The sequence below is a fragment of the Sus scrofa genome, chromosome 8 (genome assembly GCF_054392235.1).
Source record: "Sus scrofa isolate SSC_HxYL_T2T_F1_AM1 chromosome 8, Sscrofa_HxYL_maternal_Yorkshire_Landrace_v2.0, whole genome shotgun sequence".
Lineage (NCBI taxonomy): Eukaryota > Metazoa > Chordata > Mammalia > Artiodactyla > Suidae > Sus > Sus scrofa.
In genome coordinates, this window is record NC_139390.1 from 92,944,598 (window position 1) to 92,957,357 (window position 12,760).

General features: G+C 43.8%; 1 protein-coding gene across 2 annotated transcripts in view; it reads left to right on the top strand.

Moving 5' to 3' along the window:
• TBC1D9 (TBC1 domain family member 9) overlaps positions 1-12,760 on the top strand; it is a 114,608-nt gene that overhangs the window by 94,580 nt on the left and 7,268 nt on the right. The window contains exons 14-17 of one of the 2 annotated variants that reach the window (XM_021101555.2): positions 2,361-2,459; positions 2,634-2,702; positions 6,704-6,944; positions 12,230-12,295. In XM_021101555.2, the coding sequence (XP_020957214.1) occupies positions 2,361-2,459; positions 2,634-2,702; positions 6,704-6,944; positions 12,230-12,295 (475 nt within the window). Of the gene's footprint in view, positions 1-2,360; positions 2,460-2,633; positions 2,703-6,703; positions 6,945-11,683; positions 12,296-12,760 lie in introns of those variants that run through there. The other variant, XR_014812905.1, reaches the window with a different exon arrangement.

The following is a 12,760-nucleotide window of genomic DNA, read 5'->3' on the forward strand; positions in this document are numbered from 1 at the left end:
GTTTTGTTGGACTTTTATAGAAGTAGAAGACCCAGTCCCAGCCTTCAGGTTTAACTCACAGACTGAGGTGAGCCTCCTGGAAGGCACAAGACCTCACGGCAGGCACACGGCCACCACAGTTCCTTCATGTTCAAGAAAACCCAGCCCGATGGATTTCATCTGAGAAATATTAACCAGGGAAAGGAAGTGGCTGACAAAACACAAGGAGGCATTGGTGCAGAAGGACAGTTTTGAAAGCCCAGAATTATGTATCAGGTTTATTGGTGATGATGATGATAGTAGGTACCCGCCCATGTGGGGCAGGTGCCCCATGTGTCATAGACAGCCTCACCAGGTACATGGTAACACATTCTAAGGTGAAAACTTATGATGAGAGAGGTCGATCTAGTTTTCCCAAGACCCACAGTTCGAAAGAGCCCCCTAGCATTAAAAGCCAGAGCCCAAGAGGTTTGTCTGGATAGAACAGAGATGGACTTGTAAGACATACATGTGAACATAAAATCAATTGGCCTGGTAGAGGCTGGTTAGCGGGGAGTCTTGAAATCACTACTTGGCTTGTGAAGCACCCAACAGCCACTGGAAACTGAGGTTCATTTTTCTTTAAGTACATAATTTCTGAAGTTCCCTGTGCAGTAAATTGGAGTGGGGAGCACTGAAGGAATACACTAGCAAGGATGACACCACTGTGGTGTCACTGCAAGAAGATCCAAGAGATGCAGGAAACAGTGTTTGTCTGTTCATTTGTTCGGAAAATGTTTAAGATTTTATAAGTGCCTGTCTTATGCCAGACATCCCGCTCGGCCCCAGAGATGCGTTATCAACACTTGGTGTGAATTTTCTTCTTTCTTCATTTTTAATGGACAGACATTTTCAAGCACAATAAAAGTCAAAAACATAGTATAATGCATTTCCATTAACCCATCACCCAGTCCCAACAATTATCAACATTTTCCTGATCTCTGTCTCTTCTAACTCCCTCTTTTTTTTTTCTGGCGTATTTTATTTTTTGGCCTTTTTGTCTTTTTAGGGCCACACCCTTGGCATATGGAGGTTTCCAGGCTAGGGGTCTAATCAGAGCTACAGCTGCCAGCCTGCACCACAGCCACAGCAACACCGGATCCTTAACCCACTGGGCGAGGCCAGGCATTGAACCCGAAACCTCATGGTTCCTAGTCAGACTCATTTCCGCTGCACCATGATGGGCACTCCCTTTCATGGCATATTTTAAAGTAAAGCCTAGACCCTATATTATCTCACTCATAAAGCCTTCCTTATGATGTCTAATAGGAAAGCATTTGGAGCATGCCATTTTTGGATGATCCATAGCTTTCATTTCCAAGTTCAATTTTTAAAACTTTGTTCATTCCTCCAAAAACACATAAGCGCGGGAGTTTCCTCATGGCCAAGATGGAGAGAATGCACAGAGGAGACAGAAAGGAGTAGCCAGGGAGGCATAAACGGAAGCAGGAGAATGCAACTAAATGGAATTAAAACAAAACATGTCCATTTATGCCGAGCACTGTAATAAGCACTTTGTAAGTTTTAGCTCTGGAAGCTCTGGGTCATAGGTATGTATCTGTTCAGATTTTGTAGATGCTGCCAGACAGATTTCCAAAATGATTGTACCAGTTGATACTCTGGGCAGCAGCACGTGAGGGTTTGGGTTGCACCATGCCCTTGCCAACACTTGATGTTGTCTTTCAGCTTTTCCTTTGCCCTTTAAATGACTTTAACCCGTTGCAGCATTGCTTCCATGGAGTAAGCTTCAGGCTAGTGCAGAATTTCTTTGTTTTTCTGTTGTACCGCTAAGAGAGAGAAAACCTTACAGATTCTTTTCTGTATCTTCAGATTAAAAGAGTTAGCTTCTGAAATTTAGTTCAATAAACACTGAGACAATCCTAGGCATTTTGGAGTTTGAAAAGGTAGCTAGCCCTCAGGGGCTCCCCTCCAGAGACAAACAGTGTGGGTTCTGGACCGGGAGAAATGATGCTGAGATCAGGACAGAAAACCTCACACCATTTCCTCCACCCTCCCGGTTTAATAGTTAGCCATAGATAGTTCCTCTCTTCCTGTCAAGAAAGTTCTTCCCTTAAAGCATTTTTTCTTATACAAATGGTCTTTCTAGCCTTATTTAACCCGTCTCCGTCCCATGAACTGTTTATCTGAGGGCTTTGAAATTTAGTTCAGTTGGTTGTTAAATGGCTTTAAAAGTCATACAGTAAATACAGGTATAGTCTAGGAGGCCTGTCAGTTGGTGAGAAATGTCCCATGTGAATCAGGATGTGTCTCCATCACTCCTGCAGACCTGACGCCATGTGCTTTAGCAGTTTCTCAGACAGATCAATATTGATCCTTTCCAGAAATTTGGAACTATCCGGGCAGATTTAATTGAGCAGATGAGGTTCAAACAGAGACTGAAGGTGATCCAGACGCTGGAGGATACTACGAAAAGGAATGTGGTGAGTCTTTTGAGCGAAGGCGTGTGGGCTTCTTTCTCTGTCCGTCTTTGCACGCCTGTCCCCTCACAAGTCCCTGTTTGACAGACTAAGATGACTTAAAAGAAGAAAATCAGGAAGTTTCCCATTATGACATTTTTGATTATGCGAAATTCATTGTGTTTATGCTTCGTATAGGTACGAACTATCGTCACAGAAACTTCCTTTACGATTGATGAGCTAGAAGAACTTTATGCTCTTTTCAAGGTGAGTTTCAAAGAAAATCCATGTCCATTCAGTGGAATAAAGGAGTTCACTTTAATAATTCAGTTCTAGATTTTTCTGTTAAGTTTTTAAGGGATAGCATAAGGCTCAACATGCATAAATAGGAAGATAAAATCGAGAATAAGAATGGAGCCCTTAATGTGGAAAATAAAGATATTCTCGTAACTCACTTAAGTCGATGTTTTTGTTTTCTTCCTGCTCATATAATATTTTAGCTGTTTCCTTGGACTTAAGAAAATTGGGTGTTACTTTACGTAATCCTAATTGGAACAATGACATGCCAGTTTAAAATTCTTCCTGAAATTCTTGTAAATTATAATTTCCTATACTAAGCTATGTTAAAGCACCCTTTAAAAGAGATATGTAGCTACAGTAAGAATAAAGCTGTTTAGTGTCTAAGGAAAAATCCTTGTTTATATTTCTGTGATTTCCATTTCCAGTTCAGCCCCCCCCGAATCTTGATCCTGAATAAGAACGTATTATGTTAGTAAATAAAGTAGTGCAGAATTTTCTTTTCTTCACAAAAAAATACTTTTGTCTTAACTATCATTACCAACATCCTACGTAAAAGTGTGGCAGTTGACAGGAAAAAAAGTTAAAAGATGCCTTTTAGGCAGGTACCAATTTTATCATACTCTAATTGGTTAACATCTTGTATATAGTGACTTTTACTTCCGGAACAAAACCTGGCTGTATCGAGGACCACAAAGATGGCACAGGAATGAAATAAAGGGACAAACATAAAGATCTGAGTTGGACACTAATAGGTCTTAGGATCAGAGAATGTGACAGCAGGAAATGTTTTCACGAATGTCCCAGTTGCCTCTTAGCTCCTGGAGGCACCATCATTTTGTTTGTTTGTGTCGCTAGTGCCTAGTTTAGTGTCTTGCCTCCATCGATGTTCCAAAGGTGTGTATTGACGACGTAGGTAAATTAATTAGTGGTCAGTTGTCAGTCTAGTACAGTCTGCATGCTTCTAATGCAGACACAGAGAGACAGAGCTGTTTGCATAGCTGAAGAGTGATGGCTTTGGCAGCCCAGCAGGGTGACTGAGTGGACAACAGCGCCTCCACCAGCTTGCGTTCAGTAGAATTTACTGTCTGCTGTCAAGTAAACAGTAAATTCTCTAGAGTGTGTCATCTCATTCATGTTTTTTTTCAGCAACATAAAGCACTGTGGCTAATGGATCCAGGTAAGTTGGTTTTCCATAAGGAAGGAGTCTCTTTTCAAGTCATAAAAGAAAAATGTAATGATCCAACTTGGATCAAAACAAAAAAAATGAAACGATCCAATTGAGATCAGATTTTATTTTATTTTTTTAACTGTAATTTCTATTTATTGAGCAGTAGTTTCATATGTAAATTTTTTTAATAATTTTTTATTTTCCCACTGTACAGCAAGGGGGTCAGGTCATCCTTACATGTATACATTACAATTACATTTTTTCCCCCACCCTTTGTCTGTTGCAACATGAGTATCTAGACAAAGTTCTCAATGCTATTCAGCAGGATGAGATCAGATTTTAAAAGGATACTGGGGACCTGAGGAATCTGCTTCCAAAGGTGGTGGGAGCCAGGCCAGGATTTGGGGTGTCCAAACAGAACGGGGATTAGCAGCTGAAGTGACAAGACTACGGGCAGTTAATGGGATGGGCTATGGCATTGGAAAGAGGACGCTGAGTTTGGGGACACCAGGAAAAGGAGGTTTAGGGCTGGTTGTGCAGAAGTCCCAGATCTAGAGATCACTGAAGCTGTGTCTTCTTACATGGGCACCCCTGCATTCTCCAGTCTGTGCATATCCGGGTACCAGATGTGTCATTTGCATGCTGAAAAGATGCCCGAAGAAATCTTTCCTTATACTCCAAAGCCCTGCCCTGAGGGTATGTTGGCAAACGCGAATTCCCCAAGTCTACTGAGCACCCCAAGAAAGAATTCGAGCCCCTTGGTTAGGGTCAGGGATGGGAAGGGTTCTCTGGTATTGTGATGAAAACTTCAGTTCCACATTCTTTCTTAAATCTTTTGGACAGTTTAATGAGCTATAATTCATCTGGATAAACATTTATTCAGTAAGTGTCAGACACCCTGCCAGATGCTTTAGACCTTTAAAAAGCCGATTTTTGGGGATTTTCCTGTAGATACAAAGGAAAGAGACAGTCATCTCCCACGGAGCTCCCTGCTGGGACTTTGGGCTAAAACTTGGTAGAAAACGGTGAAAGGCTGCCACCTTGAGGCAATTGGATGGAAAATGTGATTTGTCTTAATTTCTCTTGATATCTTTCTAAATTAGTCCCTAGTCCCCAAATGATGGTGTCAGGGGTCTCACCCAGGAAGAGGGACAGACATATCTGCATGACTTGTAATTTCCTCATGGCTGTGAGCACCATGGAAGTGCCTGCACCACAGTCAGGCCTGGTTCCCGAGGGCACTTTAGTTAGAAAGAAATGCTTTGGGCCACCTTCATCCACTGACGAGGCTGCAGTAGCGTAGACCCTTCTCAGGGATGTGCCACCAACACTGTCCCACCCATAGAAGGCTGCTGGGCATCCCTGGTGATCGCTCCGAGTACAGCTCAACCCCTGTGGCCCCTGGGACCTCATCCTCTGCCTCCCTCCCTCTGACATCACCACCATACCACTGCCCCTGCTTAGCAGCGCAGGTGCAGCCCCAAGGGCTGGTGAACTTGATGTACTTCCTTTATTCTCCAGAGGCCACGTTGGAACCACCTCCTCCTCCTCCTCCTCCTCCTCCTCCTCCTCCTCCTCCTCCTCCTCCTCCTCCTCCTCTCTTGCCCACTCCCACTCCTCTTTGGGGGGATTATTAGCTACAATTTCCAGTAAACACTTAGGACGAAGACATCGGCCTTTGCTCTGCTCTAAGTGAGAACAACTCTGAAGTACTAGACAGACACTCATACTGACGCTGCCTTCTCAGAAGCCCTAGGCGAGGGGGAAAGACCTGCTTTTGAAGGTGCTGTTGTTATTGCAGTATTTATACATGCCTCTAATGAAATACTCAGACAGAACAATAAGGAATAAAGTACAAAATAAAGGCTCCCTTTGGAGCCTCCCCAGCCTACCACTGAGTGTTAACTGTCTAGGTGGAGGGGAGAGGGGGTGGGCGGGCTCCTGGCCTTTCTACTAGACGTTTTATCTCTGCGGTCTTCCCAGAATGGGTGTGTATTTCTCCCAGAATCGATATGACCTCATGAATAAAGAGGCAGCCTTGTTTCCAAGGACAGAAACAGGAAGCCTTTTCTTGGATCTCTGTTCTCTTCAGTAGTAAATGCTACTCGTCATTTTCCTGGAGCTCTTTCCAGGCGTGTGAAGCAGGAGGATCACACACCTGTAGCCTGACTACTGGATGGCTACAATCATACTTATGTGATTTTGGTGACCAGGAGGCCGGAGGGTTCTGGGACACTAAACTAGGACTTTGGAAACCCAGAGTCACAGCATGATTCTGCTTTGACTAACTGGTCGGATGACCTTGTGGAAGCCCCTTACCCTCTGGGCTGTACCAGCCTCACCTAGGAAACAAGGTGATCGGGTTGCCTGAATTTCAGATCCTCTTCAGGTTAACATTCTATGTATTTTAAGTTAAAAAAAAAACTAAAAAATCTTATTTGTCTTTATGGGAATTATTTCTTAAAGTGCTTGTGAGTGTGTGTAAGGGTGGGGAGAGAAAAAAATGGGGATGGTGGGGTTCCTTTCTTTTTTTCTTCACCTACTCCAGTATGAATCAGGTTTTTCATGCCAGATGTAAACACAGTGGTTGCCATGGAGTTGGTGGGAGGGGGGGTGGCCAGGTGGAGATGTGGGCAGAAGAGAAAGGGGTGGGGAGCCTGGGACGAGAGCCCCAGGAGGTGCACAGGGGCACACAGCTGACCTAAAGTCTTTTTCCAAATTTGAAGCTGGGCCTTTATTTCTGGTATTTCCCTTGTGAGATGCCGTCTTCAATATTCAGCCTGTTCTTTTGATTTTTCAGGCAGAGCATCTAACAAGCTGCTACTGGGGCGGGAGCAGCAACGCACTGGACCGGCACGACCCCAGCCTGCCTTACCTGGAGCAGTACCGCATCGACTTTGAGCAGTTCAAGGGCATGTTTGTTCTGCTCTTCCCCTGGGCCTGCGGAACCCACTCTGACGTGCTGGCCTCCCGCTTATTCCAGTTACTGGACGAAAATGGAGACTCTCTGATCAACTTCCGAGAGTTTGTCTCTGGGCTGAGTAAGGACGAGAAGCTATTGCATGAGTTGGGGTGTGGGGGAGTGGGGAGATGGGTCAGTAAGCGCCCTGGTCCTCAGTGCTGCCCTCAGGACCAGAGCCCTGCTACAACAGAGGAGCACATTTTAAGGTTTGCAAGCTAATTGGAAAATTCGTTTTTACTTAGTGGATATATGATCGAATCATTACCTCTCATTTGATAATTCGCAGCACTAGTTAAAATATGTTATCAGAAAATTCACAGGAATGTCAACTTAAATACCGAAACCAGAGACCATGATCACCTTACAAGGGAAGAAGAAATGTTGGGATGTATTGCTTTTTTTGTCAAAAAACTATATTTATATTACATATATCTTATAACATTTTTATAAAGCATTTCAAAATGTTTTTAAGAAGGGGCTGAAAAAACCCACAGCAGCTCTGCAGTCCAAGTGGAAGTCCTTTCTCTCCATTTTGTGTGTATCCTGAGAACACACACCCACACCTCACAAGCAGTATGCCTTTCTGTGTGTCACCTTTGCTGTCTGACTTGTGTACTGCCCTGAATTCCAGTAGACTCTTGTTCTGTTAATATTTGAGCAAAAGAGCTATGTGGTAGTTGCGCTTGGCCGGCCTGATAGAGGCTGTGGATGCAGCAGGCGTTATGTCAGGTTACCAGAATGAGATAGGGAAACAGTTTTTAAAGTCTCATTGTGCCACTCTGTGACCTTGGTCCATGCACTTGAAAGTGACTTGCCAAGGAAGATGAAGGTGTCATGTATAGAGAACTGTGATTCCAGAAAGCACCCTATCTTTATTTTTTATTTTTTTATTTTTTTTGTCTTTTTAGCTATTTCTTGGGCCGCTCCTGCAGCATATGGAGGTTCCCAGGCTAGGGGTCGAATCGAAGCTGCAGCCACTGGCCTACGCCAGAGCCACAGCAACGCGGGATCCGAGCCACGTCTGCAACCTACACCACAGCTCACGGCAACGCCGGATCCTTAACCCACTGAGCAAGAGCAGGGACTGAACCCGCAACCTCATGGTTCCTAGTAGGATTCGTTAACCACTGCGCCACTACGGGAACTCCGAAAGCACCCTATCTTTAAAAATGACTGGAAAGCTTAAAGGCCAAAGAAGCTGATGGTTGTTAACAAGGCAAAGGGAAGTAGATGAGGTCCTCTTAGATAAGGAAAAACCGTTTGCATAAAGTATTCAGATATATGATTTAAAAGGACATGAAAGTAACCAGCCTTTATTAAATGTAGGCACTACTGTGATGCTTTAGAATTTGTACTTTATTACCTTATCAAAACAACAGACCTTTAAGGTAATATTAGTATTGATAACTAACATTTATGCAGCATTTACTCAGCTAGGCACTGCCCTCCCTCGTGCTGTATATGCATTTAATTTTCGTAAAGCAGGAGTTCCCACTGTGGCCCAGCAGGTTAAGGACGCAGTGTAGTCTTGGTGAGGATGTAGGTTCAATCCCTGGCGTCACTCAGTGGGTTAAGGATCCGGCATTGTGGTGATCTGTGGAGTAGTTCGAAGATGCTGCTCAGATCTGGCGTTGCTGTGGCTGTGGTGTAGGCTGGCAGCTGCAGCTCCGATTCGACCCCTAGCCTGGGAACCTCCATATGCCAAGGGTGTGGCCCTAAAAAGAAAATAACAACAACAACAATAATAATAATAATAATTTACCTAAGGCATGCAACTACAAAGTTAGAGTTTGACCTCAGGCACCCTGGAGGCAGTTTGGTTACTATTATGCTTTTATCACCTGCTTACTAGCGCTATCCCCATTTTCTGTTAAAGAGATGGAGGCTCAGAAATATTAGGTAATTTGCTGGGACATTTGTTTTCAGCAGGTCAATTTATATCTGCTACTGAACTGAACTAAAAGGCACAGTTAGTATGTGGCGGGCCCAGGATTCTGTGGAGGGCTGTCTCATCCTGTTCTCATGACTCTGTGCTAAGGACAGCAAACAGGATTTTTTTTTTTTTTTTTTTTTTTTAGGGAAGAAGAGGTATTAAGTTTTTAATTACACAAACAGGATTTTTTTTTTAAGAGAAGAAGGAGGTATTAAATTTTTAATTACACAAGTAGCACATAAATACATCCTGCTTTTTTAAAAAAGTGAAACAATCCAGACAAGGCTAAATACCTTTTTGACCCTCTCCTAATCTTTTCTGCCCCAAAGTAACTGTTATTATCACATTTATGTCTACCAAAAGGGAGATTTTTAAAAATTACCTTGGGACAAGAATAAGGAAGAGGAAAAAGAGACAGATTCTGCCTGTAGAAAACGTTGTAGGAATTGTGGTCTCTGCACGTGGGTGGAAAAAGAATTTTCCGGATTTAAACCAAGGTGTAGAAAAGACAAGTCTCTTGAGGCAAGAGACACTGTTTACACAGTGGGCCAACTTCCTGATAATCAGGGAGAGCCAACTTTGGGCACACGGAGTGGTCTTGCCATACGTCTGTTGACCTGCCGATTGGTTGGGGAAAGGATGAAGTCTTTGGATGCACTTGCTGCTTGGTTGGGGAAGGATGGGGTCTTTGGATGCACTTACTGGCTGGTTGGGGGCATATGTTGCCCCTGTGGGGGTAGGGTAAGGAGTGGGCTACATACCTTTTCTAGTGGGGGGGGCAGGAAGGAGTAGGCCAGGTTGATCAAGGGGAGGAGGTGAGCAGCGGGCTCCATACCTTTCTGAGTTGGGGAGTCGGCCGAGTTTCGGGGCGGCGAGGTCCTTAGGAACATCGCAGAAATTACAGTGAGACAGGTGGGCTGATAAGGGTCTGGCAGTTCGTATCTCAGCCTGAGACTTTTTGCGTTTTATCTCCCTAGAGAAGCTTTGAAGTCCCATAGGGGTTTTTGCCATAAAAATCTTTGCCACAAGCAGTTTCACTGCTCAGCTAATTGGCCACGAGGTCATTTTGCCAAAAGAGATAATTAGTTGACAATTAAGACACTAGAAAGGGATAAGGTAGCAGTTTTTACAGATCCTTTGGTCAGCATGGTCATCCCTCTGCTCAGCAAAACCAGAAGTTTACCAAGCTGTGGCAAATAGAAAAGATACTAACTCACTGCAGCCTTCGAGAGCATTAATGATTGATTCTTCAGCTAATCCTGTCCCACAGCTTGTCCTCTCAGGCAGTGTTTACCATGTTTATTACACAGAATGAGAAGTTGGAGGCAAAAGAAGTTGTTTCCATTGTGGCTCATTGGAAACAAATCCAGCTAGTATCCATGAGGATGTGGGTTCAATCCCTGGCCTTGGTCAGTGGACTAAGGATCTGGCATTGCCGTGAGCTGTGGTATAGGCTGCAGATGTAGCTTGGATCTGGCATTACTGTGGCTGTGGTGTAGGCCAGCGGCTGCAGTTCTGATTGGACCTCTAGCCTGGGAACTTCCATATGCCACGGATGTGGCCTTAAAAGGCAAAAAAAGAAGAAGAATCAAGCCCCTCTTATCACCCCAAAAGGAAATATTATGTGATCCCTGATGAGTATGGTTTTTTTTTAAATGGTGTTAACAGAAGCTGGCTTAGATTAACTCGCTGAAGAATTTGCAAAAATTGACATCTTATTTTCTAGTGTAAGGTACTGTCAACCAGTATTTTTCTTTTTTATGGCAAAATGTTCTTATATCCAGTTAGTTGTGGGTCGAAACTGCTTGCAGCAAAGATGTTCATGGTACAAACACCAGACACATGTAGAAAGTGATAGGGGTAAATATAAATATTTAACTTACTTAAGCTTAGTCAAAACCCCACAAGGTAAATACTCTTCAAAATCTTCCAAAAAGGAAAGAGAGGCTTGCAGTCCGAGGTAGTGAAAACACTGGAAAAAATATTTAGTTTCCTTAAAATGCAGTTGAGGAGTTCCTGTCATGGCTCACAATCTGACTAGCATCCATGAGGAAGCAGGTTTGAACCCTGGCCTCAGTGGGTTAAGGATCCGGCGTTCCCATGAGCTGTGGTGTAGGTTGCCGACGTGGTTCTGATCCCACATTGCTGTGGCTCTGGCGTAGGCTGGCAGCTACAGCTTGGATTCATCCCCTAGCCTGGGATCCTCCATATGCTGCCAGTGTGATCCTAAAAAGACAAAAAAAAAAAAAAAAAAAAAAAAAAAAAAAAAAGAATTAAAATGCAGTTGAGTTCTTTGAGCAAAGTAAACTCTACCCTGGTTTGTGAGGGGAACTCTGAGAGCTGTAGTCAGTCATGCAGGTCAATGGAGACAGACAAGGGACCAGAAAAGAGAAATTCTGTTTATTATGTTTCTAAGTGTTAAGAAACTAAAGAATGAATTCTCGGGGGAAAAATGGATCAGTAAATTCAATGTACATCCCCAGGAAGATCCCTTTAGAAATTAGTGAATAGGAGTTTCAGATCCTGTGTTTCCTCTTCTCCCAGATATGATTAATTTTCACTGAGGTGCTCTGAAAATACATATTTACAAAGGATTTTCTGATTCCTGCGATACATAGGGACTTTGAGGGAAAAAGGAACAGAATTCTTGGGGTTGAAGCAACGGTGATGTAATGGCAGCTAGGTTAGGCTAAATTAAATCGAAGACACATTAAGAGACTCAAAGAGCAACCAGAAAGGATTTCTAAAATGAGTCATTTGGAGTTCCCATCGAGGCTCAGCAGAAACAAATCTGACTAGCATCCATGAGGAGGCAGGTTCAATCCCTGGCCTCGCTCAGTGGGTTAAGGATCTGGTGGTGTTGTGGCTGTGGTGTACGCTGGCAGTTACAGCTCCGATTCAACCCCTGGCCTGGGAACCTCCATATGCTGTGGGTGTGGCCCTAAAAATATATATATATAAAATAAAATGAATAATTTGAAGCCCTCAAACATACATTGAGATTATTTCTGAACTCTCACTATTGTTTGGGGTGTTGAGGCCTAGTCACCTGACCTTTCTTATTAATAAAGAACACTAGTTTATTTTGTGCCAGTTGCTATTCTAAGTGTTAACACTTTTAGTTCTCACATTTCTAGGCTCCCAGTGTCACCGATGTCCCAATGGCACTGGCAGAATCTTCTCCTTTGTCATCATGCCTCACGGAGGGGAAACTGAGGTACAGGGAGATTCATTCTCCCAAGGGCTCAAAATAAGTGCAAAGGATTTGAAACCAGGCATCCTGGTTCCAGAGCTTTTAACCCAAATATGTCCTGGCCAGGCTTTCTGTCACACAATATCTTGGTTTCAGTTTGTAACCAGGGGGACACTTAAGCCTGGAGGGGTTGCTGGCACCATGAGGAGTTTCTCATTGGTTCTCATGTCACTTCTAGGTGCCGCATGCCATGGGGACCTCACGGAGAAGCTCAAACTCCTGTACAAAATGCATGTCTTGCCTGGTAAGTGGCCCCACAGAGTAGCACATGGACCTGTAACCCTGGCCTGGCTTGGAATCTTTTGGTGTGACCTGTTTAACTTTTTTGGTATGCAAAATCAGTCCTTGGTGACAAAGAGCAAAGGAAACAATACTATTTGCATCGGTTCCTGAGTCAGCAGGTGCTCCATTCAGTGGTCATTCACCGGTTTAAAGTTTGAGTTGCAGTAATAGAACAGAGCAGGCTTCTGCCAGAGAACAAATAAATAGCATTTGGTAGCTCATGGGATTCTGAGTCTAGGGGGGAGCGGTTTTACCCCTGGCTGGGAGAGATGGTGAGGTGTTCAATAGTTTTAAACAAGGCTGGCCCAGCTGGTGTATCTAGCAAATGCTAAAAAAGGAAGGGAGGGAGGAAAAGAGGGAAGGAAAGAAGAGAAGAGAGGGAAGGAAGAGAGAGTGAGAGCAAGAAAGGAAGGAAGGAAGGGAAAAA